We start from the raw sequence: 17,620 nt of genomic DNA, 5'->3' as shown, positions 1-17,620 counted from the left end.
CCATTATTCTGTTTGCTTTATTGACCGATTCGTGGATATGATCGCTGAAATTTAGGTGATTGTCCGTAATAATTCCTAGATCCTTTTCTTTTGTTATGTTTTCCAAAGTGACATCGACCCTCCCATCTTCCGTATCTTTATACAAATGTAGTGGCGCGTTGTTTATGTTCTTTCCTAAGGTTAATACTTTACATTTGTCGGGGTGAAATTTTAACAACCATTTATCTGACCATTCTTGGAGCTGGTCAAGATCATCCTGTAGGGTAATATTTTGATCATAATTGTAAATTTTTGTATCATCTGCGAACAAGAATGTTGCTGCGTTGATTGTTTCTGGGAGGTCATTTATGTAGATTACAAATAAGGATGGCCCTAAAACACTACCCTGTGGAATCCCACTAGTTACCTCCATCCATTTAGACGTTTCACCATTGACTGATACTCTCTGCTTCCGGTTTGTTATGAAACTGTGTACCCACCGTACAATTTCCGGTGATAGTCCGTATGATCTTAATTTGCCTATTAAACGTAAGTGGGGAACAGTGTCAAAGGCCTTCATAAAATCAAGATAAACTGTTTGGATTGATCTCCCTTGGTCGAGAGCCTCCGTCCAGTCGTCAATTACTTTTAACAGCTGAAGTACAGTTGATCTACCTTTTACGAATCCATATTGATGTTTACTCAAAAGTTGATTTCTCTCCAAATGGCTCATTATTCTTGTTCTTATCATCTTCTCCATAGTTTTACATAGTACACTGGTCAGACTTACAGGTCTATAGTTCCCGGGATTTTTCTTATCCCCTTTTTTATGGATGGCGGTTATCTGTCCCTCCTTCCAGCTGGCCGGAAGTTCTCCTGATTCTCGAGATTTGTTGAATATTTCACACAATGGTGTGCTTATTATATCAGCAGTTTCTTTTAGTACTTTAGGGTGGATGTTATCTGGTCCCGGTGATTTTGCAGGATTTAAAGTTTTTAAGACGGTTAATATTTCTGCCTCCGTTATTTTAGTATTATGGTATGGAGTTGTTATATTGATATCTGTTAGAACAGGTATACAATTTTGCGGTTCAACCGTAAATACACTTGAGAAAAAGTCTGCTAATACGTTGGCTTTATCTTTGTCGTTTTGAGCTATTATTGTATTTCCTCCATTTGTTACGTGTAGTTCTGAAATTCCAGATTTTGATTTTGTTTTTGAGCTCGCATATTTCCAAAATTTCTTTGGTTGATCTTCACTTCCTTAGCAATGTCTTTTTCCAGGTTCCTTTTACAATTTCTTAATAATGTTTTTAGCCCACCATCATCTGATGGTGGGCTATTCAAATCACCCTGCGTCCGTGGTCCGTGGTCCGTCGTCCGTCCGTAAACAATTCTTGTTATCGGTATTTCTCAAGAAGTACCAGAGGGGTCTTTCTCACATTTTATATGCAGGTTCCCCTTGGTCCTGAGCTGTGTAGGGCAACTTTTGAGACTGATCGGATAAACAACATAGCCGACAGGCAGCCATCTTGGATTTTGATAGTGAAAGAGTTTGTTATCGCTATTTCTCAAGAAGTACCAGAGAGATATTTCTCAAATTTTATATGTAGGTTCCCCTTGGTCCTGAGCTGTGCAGGGCACCTTTTGAGACTTCATGGCCGACAGGCAGCCATCTTGGATTTTGATAGTGAAAGAGTTTGTTATCGCTATTTCTCAAGAAGTACCAGAGAGATATTTCTCAAATTTTATATGTAGGTTCCCCTTGGTCCTGAGCTGTGCAGGGCACCTTTTGAGACTTCATGGCCGACAGGCAGCCATCTTGGATTTTGATATTGAAAGTTTGTTATCGCTATTTCTCAAGAAGTACCAGAGTGATCTTTCTCAAATTTTATATGTAGGTTCCCCTTGGTCCTAAGCTGTGCAGGGCAACTTTTGAGACTGATCGGATAAACAACATGGCCGACAGGCAGCCATCTTGGATTTTGATAGTGAAAGAGTTCGTTATCGCTATTTCTCAAGAAGTACCAGAGAGATCTTTCTCAAATTTCATATGTAGGTTTCCCTTGGTCCTGAGCTGTGCAGGGCAACTTTTGAGACTGATCGGATACACAACATGGCCGACAGGTAGCCATCTTGGATTTTGATAGTGAAAGAGTTCGTTATCGCTATTTCTCAAGAAGTACCCGAGAGATCTTTCTCAAATTTTATATGTAGGTTCCCCTTGGTCCTGAGCTGTGCAGGGCAACTTTTGAGACTGATCAAATAAACAACATGGCCGACAGGTAGCCATCTTGGATTTTGATAGTGTGGGTTTGTTACCGCTATTTCTCCGGAAGAACTAGAGGGATCTTTCTTAAATTTTAAATGTAGGTTCCCCTTGATCCCCCGTTGTGTATGTTATATTTTGAGACTGATCATAAGAACAAAATGGATTAATAGAACTAAACAGATCTTTCTCATATTGCAATGATCGATTCCATTTCTTTCACATTAAGTACTGTACTAGTAGATATGTGAAATGACAAACTCACTTTGAAGGTTGGCTTTCATACACATCAGTATTAAGTTTAGATCAAAAGTTACCTCAAGGTGCATTTACTGTTAACATGACTCGATCAAACAGATTAGAGGAAAAAAGAGAAAAGATCGAACTGACAAAGAACTAATGAAGATGGTACAAAGGTGGGCGCAAAGATCCCTCTGGGATCTCTTGTTACTTTATTTCTGGCTCTTACGTATTCCTTGTATTTCTCCCCGTCTCTTGTTTCAAGATATCTCTGCCAACTCCTGTGTTTTCGCTGTATTGCATGAACGGTTTGGGCATCTATATGTTTCCGGTTCTTCATTCATCGTTGAACTGATTTTGGTATGTTTCGTTCAATGGTGGATTTTATTTCATGGTAAAATATTTCATATTTGGATTCCGCTTCTGCTGCGCGTCCTAATGTTTCCTTCCAATCTATTGATAGGTCTTTCCTTATTTGCTCATAATCTCCTTTGTTTATAGTTATACTTGGTTGTTTTGCTGTTTGAGTAAGTCCTTGTACAGTTGAAGTCGAAGTAAATGGTGCCATGGTCGTTCTTGCCAATTCCACTTTTTATTTTAAGGTTACTTACCATGTCTTGCTCGTTTGTAAATATCAGATCTAATATACTGGGCTCGTTATTTATCCTTATTCTTGTTGGCTCATTGATGTGTTGAAATAGGAATGAATCTCTAATTAACTTAATAAATTTTTCCTCCAAATTTTTTGCTTCCTTAGACGGGATCCATCGAATCCAATCTATATTTTTTAAGTTAAAGTCTCCCATGATTAAAAAATGTGAATTTTGTTGGGTTTTTTTATATCCGCAAGTAACGCACATAGCTCCATATTATTTTCATCTACACTGTTAGGACTTCTATAGATGCACCCCACTGTTAGTATATTTCCTTTGTCAAGGTTAATTTTAATCCATAATTGCTCTGTAAATTTCTCGTTCATCGCTACTTCCGTAGCTGCCAAGTGTAATCATAATGTATATACAATAATATTGTGCAATACCTTTAGTCGTGGAAATTGGTTAATTAATAGTTCAATCGAAAACAGTGTTACGCTTGAAGACCTTATAGAGACAATAGGGTGTCCCCCATGTTTAACAACACTGTATTCATGCTACACATATCATGATGTCAGTAATTTCACTCCTCAACATTGTATTAATAAGATCCGACTAAATCATTAACCGTTTCATTTGTACAACACAGCACATTAAACACTGACAAATTAATATGAATTATAGATTCGTTAATGACACCTTTGGAATCAGACCGATTATAATGATTTTTGGTCGAGATCTGTGATCCCTTTATCAAATTTATATTAGGTAAACGGCCAATTAAAAGTCATTTGTTATTGAAATATGAATCGATTGTATCATGTTAATGTGCCGAATTAAAACCAATTCTAAAGTATTTGTTCTTTTGATCTCTTTAGTTCTAATCTTTTCATAATTAAAAACGTAAAACGAGCTTCATTATACTAACAAATCTTTTGACAGCCGGTCGTAACTAGGAATGAGATAGCATATCCGATTTCCAATTACTTACGCTAGATTGCAGAAACACTCCATTTAAAAGCCATAAAGCATGAATTAAAACTGATCAGAACACATGAAATGATTTGAGTCAGGTCAGTGTAGGTTACTGATGGAAGGAGAGTGTTGTTTTCATGGAAGAGGAATTTATCTAAAAATTGTGTATTTATAAACTTCACACTTTAAGGAACGTGCCCGTTTCGGTAGACTTGATTCTTGACCAGCTGATTACAAGTGACAAGTGCCCAATAGAACGAATGGTTGGAATGATACAAAATGAAGGTGTTACAAAGCTGTTTACTTTATTGATTATATGCTAACAAACCATCCAGATCCCCAGGTTCAACTGTAGTGATACGATTTTTGCTTTGACGCTTGTTGTGTTATAACCCCGACGTTTGAACATTGTCAACAATATGGGATTTAAAGATTTACCATCACATCTTTTTACGAAAAAGTGAAAAACACCCCCTGACTTGCAGATACAGCATGGATTTATCAATGGTGTGGTTAGTTTTTATGTTTATTATCCGAGGACTTTCAGCATCCTCATTTGCACGTGTACTTCGCGTCTCCATGGCAGAGTACGCCAATAACGTGCTTACCACCTACAACAATAACACAAACTATGTGGACTGTGCCAAGGTTTGTAAAACAGACTGTGTGTCCTTTGCCTATGACCCCGAGACCAAGGAATGCAAGACGTTTACCAAGATGTTCTGTCGGAATTATACCGCAACGAAATCACCAAACATTTTGATGTTTGCGAAGATGGATAGGGAGCTAAAGAATAGTAAGTAAATATTGATTATAGGCGGCATATTTGAAGTGTGCATTATGTGTTCAATGAAACGATAGAAATAAGAACGGAACGATTAGACAACTATTGATGTTTTTTTTGTATTTTTTTCTTCATAGTTTACATATCGAATTTATAAATACAGAGTATCAACTGCATCAAAGCAGAGTGATTGGTTAAGTTGTATTTCATTTCGTTTAAGATTTTATTAGTCACTCCATGTGCGTTTGTGTGCAAGACACAGGTATTTGCTGTATTTGCCTACTTGTGATAGCGCGGATCTGATGCTGACTTTTCAGTGATATTTTAATGAAATACATTGCCGAAGCCACCAAGGACACCATCATTTCATCCGGTCACAATTTACTGACAACGCGTAAACCAGTTATTGATATTACCCTAAATGCTGAACGTTAAGCAAAGAACGAGTATTGCTTGCGCACATTTGTGCGGACAGTGGACGAACGTTGTGCAATGACAATCGCAGTTGGTGTAAATTGAGAAATGTCTTAACAATAAATACGGCTTCGTGTCTAAAGAAATAAACTTGATTTTAAGTATATTTCTATATTCTAGCTATATATATCAGTCGATCTTTCTATTTCTATTTTCTAAAATTTAGAAATGGTCTTTTCGGGGGTTTTAAACGACTAAAATCAACACATGTAATATAGCACATACCCACACGGTCACGTATACAGGTAAATATAGTCATTTTGTACCTGTACTTGGACCGTAGTTTTCCCCACCCGGGGCACTTACGTAACTTGCAAATGTGTGAAAATCCAGCGTGAAGTGAATGCAAATAACAAACACTTCGATTTCGATTTCAATAAATTTTATTGTCAAAAGACAAATGGATTGGGCAGCAGGCATAGCCTATTTAAGCCCTTTCCAAACATAGTAACAGACAGTGGTACAAGCATAGACATAGACATTAGAACACATACAAACACATATAACAAGTTGGTATTATCAAATTAATAATCAAATTAGGGGAAACAACTACTAATACTCATTTTTATTATAATTGAATCTAATGGTTTAAATTCTAACCTTTTATTTTGATATTAAAAAGACATATAAAATATATACCGGTATATATATATATACATATTATGAAGAGAAAAGAAAAATAATTTGTTGAAGCTGCATGTATAAACATTTGATGGGATTAAATTATCGCACCCAACAGATACAGGCCAAAAAGTCCATTGTATCACACAAGGCCATCCACTGATGAGTTTGGAAATTCAATCCCACCAAATAGTTTAATTTATGCATATTAAACACAGGTTAGATATATAATTAACATGGTGTAAAGCTTTATATTCCTATTTATGTAGTTGTTTCCCAATATATTTTAATAAAATAGTACAACTGGTCTTCTGAACCCCAGCCCCCCTCACTAACAATATTAAAAAACAAACACTTAACGTCCAGTTGTGTTTTCATAGCAGTCATACGGTAGCACATATCAGCTCTCTTTGTCAGGTAAAACTCAATATGTTATTTACCTATTCTGTTACCGGGGAGTTTAACCCAGTCTTGACAGTGTTACGGTCACTGTATTGCTGTGTTACACGCATTGTAAAATTGAAAATAATCCTAATCAATTTGATGAGAAATTTATATATATAGTGTTCCCTAACCCGTACGAGGCCTCCGGATTTTTTCGTTCCGTAAGATTGGTCAACCAGTTGTACTTAATCGCATATTTTTGCGGAGAGAAGATAACAACAGGGCGAACAACTGTTAAATCGAACATTTGTGCCCACCATGTGCAGCCGAAAACATCAAGTCCAATTGAGATGTATTGCAAAGCATGACGTTAGGAACCAAAATAGCAGTTAGGAAGCAGAGAGAAACACAAAGATCCCAAATGTTGCAATGGGGACCATTGGGCGAGTTATACATGTATATTGATGTTTTTAATCTTTCCGTGTTAACATGAAGGATATTAGCTATAAGGGAGGACATTACCACATGGAGGCTAAAGGTATTATGATGATATGACGTGGATGGGGGGGGGTGCTTAGGAAATCCACCATCTTGTTGAATCCGTTGCTATGCAGCGGATCCAAGATGGCGGCTTTAACAACCCCATAAATCTATGTCCCCCCCCCCCCATTTACGTCATATCATCATAGTGTTGTGTGTGTCGCGTGTGACGTCATCAATTTCGTGTTTCAGCCTTTTGCTTCTGATTTCAGGTATTTTCTCCAGGGCTTTCTCACCACTGCTTCGGGTTTTTTTTCTCTTTTTCTTTTCTCTTCTTTTTTTGCTCTTTTTGATCATGTATTTTCATTTTCATTAATAATCTTATACATAAAACATTATACAAACAATAAAGAGTTACAAAATATTTACAGTATAAAATTCACAGCATATTTACAATATTTTCGAGTGTATAAATTGAGATGAAAATTTTTCGTGTGGAAATTGCGTGTGATGGTTCTCTGGAAGGTGTTGTAGCAGGTGGTGTTGCGTCTATGTTTGAACTGAAAAATATACTTACAGGGTAATGTGTAATAATACAGGCCACATGCATGTCTTTTTCTATACATTATTTGGGAAGGAAAGAAAAACTGCAACACACTATTTCTTTGTTTTATTTCTTTAAAATAGATACACAAATTCATAAAATGTTTGGTACTCACCTACGGTACAAAAAACAACTAAAAAATTCCAAAATCAGCTAAGGAAAATCCGAAAATACCGAAAAGGTTCATAGTTCACACATAGTAACCTATGTACTATGTAAATTTAATTAAAATAGAAGCACATTTTATTTCAAAGTCGAATCTTACCGTGTCGTTGGTTCTTCAGCTGTCTGGGTAAAAAGTGAGGTGACGTTGCGATCGTGACGTCACGAACGTTTCGATCAATCAAATTTAAGCAATGAAAATTAATAGCCACTCAAATTACGACCAATCACGTTTAAGCTTCGAAAATCAGCAGCCAATCAGATTTCAGCCAATCAGATTAAAGCATCGAAAATATCGACGGCCATATGTCCAAGGTCCAATATCTGCTTACTTCATACTCGGCAAAAACGGACAGTAACGGCGGCAAATACTGCTTTCAATATCGCTAATCATAATCGCAATATTCAACAAAATGTAATCCGTCTGTTGGCTCCGGTCGACTGACCCGACGTCATATCTAAACTTTTGTTAGCGATCATGTTTGTACTTGTGCTGGTTTAAAGGTAGTCAATTAAACCAGGGCAACCTCATCCAGAATACGGGTGAGTCACACATAAGGTGCTCGAGTCTGCACCCTAGTAGACATGGAGTCTTCATAATTAGTTTCTGACGTCAGCAGTGCACACTTGCCTTGTAACATTAATTCGTAGTGGTGCAGTATTAAAAATATCATATTTTTAATTTCTGGCAGTGGGTTACATTCAATATAGTGCACTAAGTGTGCTTCTGATTAAAGCATGGCCCAGATCCCATCAATACCCGGACCAGGACTACACATCTGGGGATCCAGCAGGATGTTAAATCGACCGCTGCTGCCACTGTCGAAACCAATATACAAAAAACCAGGCGTAGGATATACAGTCTGATGAGGCCAGGCTACATGGTGAGAATGGACTCGACCCGATTACATCACTGCAACTGATTACTGTGTATGTGCTCCCCATTCTCCTCTATGGGCTTGAAATATGTCTCCCAAAAAGACAACAATTGAAGAGACTTGAAATCTTCCTGAAGAAGATCCTTAAGCAGATCTTGTCTCTTCCGGTAACTACGGCAGATGCAGCAATATATGTTTTGACAGGTATTCTCCCTGTGGAATCTCTACTTCATCAGAGAGTCCTAATTCACTATGGAGCGATGACTCGACTTACTCATACTAGCCTGGAAAGGAAATTTGCTTATAGACAGCTTCTCCTTAATGATGCATCCTCCAACAGCTGGTTTCAGGAACTAAGAAGGATTAGTAGACTGTACAACCTACCAGATCCTTTATACACGCTTGAAGACCCACCGTCCTCATGTAAATGGAAGGGGTGTGTGAGGAAGGCTATTGACTCTCATTGGAAGGATTCCATTATTGAGAAAGCTAGTGCTTATCGGAGCCTTCGCCATTTAAATGTAGAAGCGTTCATACCTGGATCTCGGCATCCCATCTTGTATACAATTCCTGGGAACCCAAGAGACGTCACTAGGCTACAAACGCGACATGAAACATGCATCTATGTTCTACAAACAAACCGATGTGCTTTCAACCAGAACAAGGTTAAGGCTACCTGTATATTTTTTGAAAAGGAGGATGAAACGAAGGAGCATTTTCTACTCAAGTGTGAATCCTTACAAGAAGTTAGGAATCGTTCTCTTGTACGAATAGATTTGGATATGAGTAATGATGATGGGGCGCGCGACCGTGTGAACTTTCACGCCAGGAGCCTCTGCTATTCGTTGCGCATTAAACGATTCAATTTACTTCCCCAGACAAAAAGCAGACGTATTCGCTAATCACTATGAAAAAATTGTTATAAAGGGACTTTCTAACATATTAACTGTGCGATGTGTGGTTCGCGGTTAGAGACAGTTTCCCCACTTGCCTTTAGTATACCTGTTTGGTTGCTGCTAATGTTGTGTATATAGTGCTTATTAACTTATATAGCTAGTCCGTGGAGCATGCTATGAACTCTGTTTACATTATCACCAGTTGCTCTCTCAAATTATCTAGGTCGTGTAAATAAGTTACTACTCCAGACATTGGAGGTTCTCCTACGTAGGAGGGATCTAAAGGATACAGATACAGATACATGGGACAGTGGAAGAGCAATGTGTTTAAAGTAGATGTACGGGTTGCACAGGGCTGACGTTGTGCTTTGGTAGATATCTAGTTAATCATTAGGTCAGACCAAATACTAAACTTTTTGCTGGTGAAAACGCAAATAAAAAAAAATGTGAATTAAAAGCTGTACACAGTGCTAAATTTGCTTTCAGGTTTCCATTTCTTGAAGCGGTTTCAACGTAAATTAGAAAATTTTCATACAGTATAACCTGTTAAAACCGGATGTCACCAGGACCAAATTAATTGTCCGGTTTACACAGGTGTCCGGTTTGTACAGGGTCGGTATGTCATTTTCTGAAAATACAATAATGCAGTGTTTTGCATACGATCTGTATACGAGTGTGTCAACATAAACAACAGAGAAATGAATCAATTGCAATGTTTAAATATTTATAAAACATACAGTATATAATACAAATGAAGGGCGACCCAACATTGGATAGCGCTAATTTGTTTAGAATGTGTTTGCTTTAGATTGTAGCCGGCCGAGAGAAATATCAGGACCGGAATGAACAGGTTACTTTTATTTGGATCCCAACTTTTATGAAACAATGTCGGTTTTAGTAATGGACAGGGTCTGGTTTATACAGGGTTTAACTACTACATGTATGAGTATAAAGGGAATATGCCGGTACCACAAATCACAGCCGGTTAAGACAGGGATCCGGATTATACAGGGACCGGTTTATACCGGTTATACTGTATTCTGATACCGTATGATTGTTGTATTCCCCATAGGAAGTACTTGTCTGATAACATCATTTCATTTTCTACAGTAAATAAATAGATTTGATCAGAAATGATAACATACATATATGTATCAAATGTGTATTGCTGGCAGTGTATACATAGACAATGACTAACCGACCTCTCGTGTAGGATGCTTTTTGGATACATACCATACTCTTTTTTCTTTCAATTAACGTCTTTTGGATCGTAGGTCCTGCTGATTGTAGCGAGGTCAACACAGATGTCTACTGCTCAGGTATTTACCGAATTACGCCGACACCGGGAGTCAGCTTCGACGTGTACTGCGACATGGACACGGCAAATGGACCCTGGACGGTGAGTAAACTTCGGTAACATCAACCCAACCCATCATTAGCTGACCTGCTGTATAATATTACCAGGAGGTAGGAACATGATACAACTTACAAACATCCGTCTATCAAAACATTGTTTAAACACACAACTTCTTCTGATAAAACATTTTTCAAAAATATAAAAAATGACTAGAAACTCCCTTAAATGGTGGGTATTTAAATCTTTCCCGGAAACTTAGAATCGGGTTCAGAAAGATCATTTGACCATATTGACGAAGAACTCGAATGTTTAGAGGTATGACAACCATGTTTGGGTACATGGGGATTCAAAATGGTTCCAATGGATGCGCTGACTTCCAGAGGCTGGGTGTGGGATCGCAATGGGCAATTCGATCATACTGCTTAAAGGGATCAATCATGTTGAAAGTATTACAAGCAGATTGTGTTATGTTTGTATACCTCCCGCAACGACGTAAGATGGTATACCTACTGAAATCAGCTTGTCTGTCTGTCTGTTCGCATCTAAAGTTTGTCCGAACAACTCCTCCTAAAGTAATGGACAAATTACAACGAATGTTTCCAGATGCAATAACTACCACTTGAGATTGTTCATCTAGGCTTTTTTTCATGTTGCCCTTTTTAGCCAACAATCATCAGATAGTGGGCTATTGGAATCGCACTGCGTCCGTGGTCCGTCCGCCTGTCATTCCGTCCGCTCTTAAATAATTATTGCTCTCGCTATTTCTCAGAAAGCATTTGAGGGGTCTTTGTCAAATCTCACATGAAGGTTCCCTATGGTCTTTAGTTATGCATATTCGTATTCTGGGACTGATCACAGCATTAAAATGGCCGACACCCAGCCATCTTTAATTTGAGAGTTAAAGTTTATTAGTGCTGTTTATCAGAAAGTACAGAAGGGATCTTTCTCAAATTTCACATGAAGGTTCCCCATGGTTCCAAGCTAGTTCTGAATTCCAAATTTTGGGGATGATTGGTTGAGCATATTAACTTTTGAGGTTGATTAAGATAGCGTTCAGGTAAACTGATCAATCAGATAAGAGAAAAGAAGAGAAAGATCAAACTGACATAGAAATGAATTAATGAAGATGGTACGATGGTGGGCGCCAAGTAACCTCTGGGATCTCTTGTTCTACGAAGTTAGGGAGGGAGTCTCCAGATTGTTTTTAAACGACTTCTCCGGAAGAACTTTGGAAAACATATTTGGCTGGAGTCATTATCATGCAGTTATAGTAGTGTGATTGCACATCATTACATGAAGTCTGCTGTGTGCACGATGAAAAACTGCGATAATAGCGTCTGCACAACTATGCAATAGCTATCGCATTGCTGTTCAATAGTTATTTTGGTTGATTGATAATAAGGAATGGCCTGTAAATGAAGAATCCTTGTCTCACTGCACTGCCGTTTTGCCTATATACAGTTATCTCCCCTTAACTTCCGTTGTTTGGATATAACTGCAGCACATCTGGGCTTGTACACTACCGTTGTTCATGTTACTCAATCGTTTCCAGCGATCTGAACAACGTGAAGTCCGGGGTTCGATTCCCTGTCTGAGCCCGCAGCAAATTTTAAACTCATAACACGTTTGTTGATTATGTTATGTGTTGATTATTTCATCTAAGTTATATTTTTATAAAAGTCCCACAAGGTATTCTTTCTTTTCAAAAATTGATTTATAAAACCTCGTCTAGGGAAAAACATTTTTCGAACGCCTTTTTGATAGTGGTACAGGGATTCTGAATGATTTTCAATATTTAAACTAAAATATTTCATGATTTTAGTTTGTTGCAATGTTTCAGCCATATATATATATATATGTATATGTGTCTGAATATCTAACAGTAATAGACTTGATATAATTATTTAACCGTAATGAACTTGATTCCATTATCTAATAGTAATGGGTTTGATATAATTATCTCATAGTAATGGGTTTGATAAAATTATCTAGCAGTAATGGACTCTATTGAACTATTTAACAGTAATGGACTTTATTGAAATATTTAACGGTAATGGACTTGATATAATTATCTAACGGTAATGGACTTGATATCATTAATTAACAGTAATATAATCATCTTACAGTCATAGACATATCAAGTATCCAAATTGTTTTGAAGCGACACGTGTGTGGATATACAAACGGGGTGTTCTCTGAGTGACAACATATTAACCAACAATAGGCATGTGTTGTTTTATGAAACAATGGCAAGTCAATTATATACTGTTTCATATAAAGGTTGCATTTTCACCTAAATATTCACCTGAGATTTACCTGTGTTTCATAACTACACACATTATTAGATAAGGTTTGCTTTGACATATTTGGTCAAATCATCAAATGTAACATCTTCTAAACACTGAAAAGTGTCTCCTTATATTTTAAACAAACAAAAAAGATAAAGAAAACGTTTGAAATAACAGTGAAATATTCCTATATCTGTCCCTAACCATTCCTTTATTATCTAATTTTGCTTTCAAAGTAAGGTTTAAAAATGATTTAACTCTGTGTATTAATTTTAAAAAACTAAGAAAAAATATATGTCATGAGGGAACTTGCATACATGTATAAACGGAAACTGAAAATGTATGAAAATACTTGAAATTTAAACTTTAAACTAGTTCCATGAGGAGCTTCTGATTCAAGATGGCGAAGGAGTAAGCGGCATCTACACAAATTGACCTATATGACAGTTGAATAGATAAATAAAGGGAGTAAAGACCCGAGTCTGGAATAGATACATAATTTATTAATCCCTTAATTCAAGTTAACGTGACGTTGTCTCTATTACTTTGCTTAAATTTAACTTTAATTGTTTTTATTCAATACCATTTATACATTAAAGCAAAAAGTCTGTCGGTGGTGTTCAATTTTGACTAGCTCGTATCAGATACGTAATATTTACATTTTACCTGCTTTTTACATAACGAATGGACTGCCTGATACACACAATGTTTAACTGTAATCTGACGTTGTCGCTTTTTTGTCTAGATCTGACGTGATGTAATTTATCGAGCTATTGCAAAGGGTGGTCAGATATATCTTCCATGTAGAACATTCCTTAATGAGGGAAATTCCTTATCAGAAAATTATCTTATATGTATAATAAAGCATACACAAATCTAGGATATTTTCTTTACTATCATATGAAAAGAAACGTCAGAAATGTCCTCAAGATACTGAATAGTTGTTGAGAGCATAGTCAATTCTCACCTGAAAGAGTTTTCAAACTCCCTAAAATATATTTTTTTCATTTGAAGATTCCTTTTAAATTTCATTTTCCAGTTAATTTAATAAGCAATGAATACACATTGATGTTGATGACAAACATAATAAAGCCCGGTAGGGCTTTATGTACGTTTGTCAGCAATAGAAATGTGTGTTATAGGACCATAACAATATTTGCTAAAATATTGATTACTTACATTTACATTTTGATAGAGTAGTGACGCTTAATTTCGTTATTTCGAACAGTTCTTTGTAAAGAAAATGAAGTGTTGACAACAATGAAATTGATGTCGTCACAAAAGAGATTGATGACGTTACAATAGAAATGTTGTTATAGTCACATACCTAACAACATTTGCCTTCTCAATGCATTGCAATGAAAGGATGCAGAGCAAATATAAAATATATAATCATAATACCATTTTTTCTACAACACACATTGATTCTATAAAAAAAATATGTTATCACGTATACGCCTGTAAGGTACTAATAAAAACTTAGTGATTTTGTCCATAAGAAGATGACAAAAATATATACTGATTAGGGTGTTGTATTTTTTTTTATTAATAGGGCGGTATAACTAAGTTATTCATCTTTTATTGAAAGATCAATTTATTTAAGTTATATCAAATACTATATGGATCAGCTTGTAAATATTATCACAAATATAACACTTTAGGAGAATAAAAAAGTCAACAAAGTTTTATTTATTAATATATGTGCTTGAGTTCCAAAAGTAAATTTTACAGGTAGATTTACATGTTGAAACTCAACTCCTTTTTAAGAAAAAGACTATTATCACTATAAAAACAAGTTGTCCTACAGGTAAATTAAAATGTTGGCACTCAGAGGTACACCCATACAAACGTATGTATGCAGGTATTTTACACGCAAAGTGTGACCAGTTACCTTTCAATTACAAGGTTACTAGAACATCTACACAGCGTAACAGACACAACACAGATACAAGTAATATCCAGATCACCGATGAGCTCTAATCGCCGATAAAGTCCAACCAATTTACTTACATTTCCAGGTAATACAAAACAGGCAAAATGGCGACGAGGAATTCTACAGACCTTGGGCTGACTATAAAACAGGCTTTGGTAACCTCCGTGGAAATTTCTGGCTGGGTATGTATCTTAACAAGTATTTTTGAATGAATATTTAATGACAACAAGATTATGGCACACTTTCTAAAATTATATTTACTCATTTCACCGATATTACATAAACTTGACAGATATACTTAATCATTAGCTAATGTATCTTGAACAGGAAATGACGCAATTCACCACCTCACCTCCACAGATTCCATTCTCCGTATTGAATTGGTCACATGGCTAGGTGATGCTGCGTATGCCCAGTATTCCACGTTCAGAGTTGAAAACGAGACCGAAAAATACAGACTGACTATATCCGGGTTTTCTGGTGACGTCAAACGTATGTATATGAAGTATATTATTTATATCGAAACTTATCGTCAAATATCAATTCTATATCTATTCTCTAAATGTTCATTTACACGAAGTCGCAATGATATCAAACTAATGACGTATGAAAAGCATATACCTGGACTAACGATTACAATTAAACGCATCAATCTTTAGTGTTTGTTGATGTTGTTAGAGACATCTACTCTAGTATCTATATATGTACCGATACAAAGCAATCAATATATATTCCCATAGCACAACATATCACCGAATGATCGTATGAGGCGACTATGTGTGCTCTTTGCAGGTTTGTTTTCGTTTTCTTTGGTAAGGGCAAAGTGCAAACAAATGAGTATACTCAAATAATTATGTCATGTATTATCATAATTTTATATTACGTAATTTTGTTTTTTAGAAAATAATATGGCCACTCACAACGGAATGTCATTCTCGACATACGACAGAGATAACGATCTTGGCAGTCGACACTGTGCCGAGAAATACAAAGGCGGATGGTGGTACAACAATTGTTACGACGCAAATCTAAACGGCGCTGTATACATGCCTGGCGAGGGTAACTTGAAATCGCTTGTCTGGGATAACTTTTACCCAGATATAGCTTACCCTCATATGATGACGACAAGGATGCTTGTGAAACGCTCATATTAACTGATAGCGTTCATCCTGTTCTATTTGTTATATACAAGTAAGTCTTTCGCTGGTTATTTCACATGACCGTGTTTAATTATCCTACTGGCTGTCTTCGGCAGTATGTTTCAGTGAGGTAGCACTATAAAGTCGGCATCAGTTTCGCGCTATCACAAGGTGACAAACACTACCGAAGCCTCACAGAACACACACGCATACACTACACACATGCATTTTGCACACAGGGGAGGCCGTCCGTTAAATGACTATAGCTGTCGATAGGACGTTAAACAATACTAAACAAAACCAATCAATGATTTCTCCATCTCAATTATTGGGGGTTTAATTCAGTATTCTTATCGAAAATGAAGTCGCTATACTGCACTGATGTTGATGCATGTGCTCTTCGGTTGTCCACTGCGTTTTTCTAACTGAATTTTAGAAGTAAGAGATTAAAACGAATATGATTTGCCAAATGGCAATCTGATTAAATTTAATATTGTATTGACAAAGATGGAAAAATGTCAAGCCTATGTAAGCCTTTTCCATATAAATAATTTACAGTTGGCAACACATGTACATATACTTGTATTTAATGATTATAAATGAAAGTAGCCAATTAATTAAGTGGTAAAATATCTAAGGCTTATTTATCATTATGTTGAATGTGAGTTATATTTTGAAAAGAAAATTACAAAAAAACATGTATACATACAGTTGTGGGAAGACACAACGTTAAACGACGTGGGCAGTGCGCACGGTGTGTGCACGATGTGCAAACGATAAAAATATGGACGATTATTGCCTGCGCACATATGTGCGGCCGATGGACGAACATTGTACCATGACAATCTTGGCTGGTGTAAATTGAGCTTTATATATGTTTCCTAATAAAACGTATAAACTTGCTTTTCTATAGTATACCTACATTTACAAGATAATCTGTCTATATATAGATAAACACTTACTTGCCCCGCCAAGGTGTGAAAATCCAGCTTAAGGGAAGCTGTAGACTACAACGAATACAAATAACAAATACTTAACTATGTGTGGACGATGTGCGGACAGTGTTTTGGTGCGTTGTGTTGTCACACAACTGTATATAAGCAATATATTTCATTTTTTTCATTAAATTATTCATATTTTCTCAATAGAAAATGTTGGACCAGCCAGATAGCACAGTTTGTTACACTTGGACCTACTACAACTGCCTGGCAGATTTACCATTTCTAAACACTTAACTATACTAAACTGTATTAGCCGTATAAGGTTGGCATTTTTTTGTATTTTCCATTTCATATGTATTAAAAGTATTCAGTAGATATTCATATCTGCTAAGGTATCAATAACGTAAGAGTTGAATCTCAAGAACCCAATTCAAAAATGTAATACACTATAATGATAATGACAATTTGGTGATATTTAGAAAGTTTCCATTGATGTTACAAACTTTTAATATATAACATGAAAAAGATTTTTTTTTGTTTGGCTTTTGATAATATTGTTTTGTGTTTTTTTTTCCTTTTTTAAAAATCCATGCGAGGCCAAGCGCGGATATGTTGATCTGCCT

At 36.3% G+C, this 17,620-nt stretch overlaps 1 protein-coding gene across 1 annotated transcript; it reads left to right on the top strand.

Annotated features, from left to right (window-relative positions):
* The first annotated feature begins 4,635 nt into the window (after positions 1–4,635).
* On the top strand, positions 4,636–16,141 carry LOC110466916 (angiopoietin-related protein 7-like). The gene is made up of 5 exons (XM_021523709.1): positions 4,636–4,852; positions 10,614–10,738; positions 15,003–15,099; positions 15,245–15,409; positions 15,818–16,141. Exons 1-5 carry the CDS (start codon positions 4,636–4,638, stop codon positions 16,069–16,071), a joined length of 858 nt encoding a protein of 285 aa, XP_021379384.1. The 3' UTR covers positions 16,072–16,141.
* The last annotated feature ends 1,479 nt before the right edge of the window (positions 16,142–17,620 follow it).

The sequence above is a fragment of the Mizuhopecten yessoensis genome, unplaced genomic scaffold, assembly GCF_002113885.1.
Source record: "Mizuhopecten yessoensis strain PY_sf001 unplaced genomic scaffold, ASM211388v2 scaffold11147, whole genome shotgun sequence".
Classification (NCBI taxonomy): Eukaryota; Metazoa; Mollusca; class Bivalvia; order Pectinida; family Pectinidae; genus Mizuhopecten; species Mizuhopecten yessoensis.
Note: the sequence above shows the minus strand (reverse complement) of the source record. Positions and strands in the feature narration are given on the sequence as shown.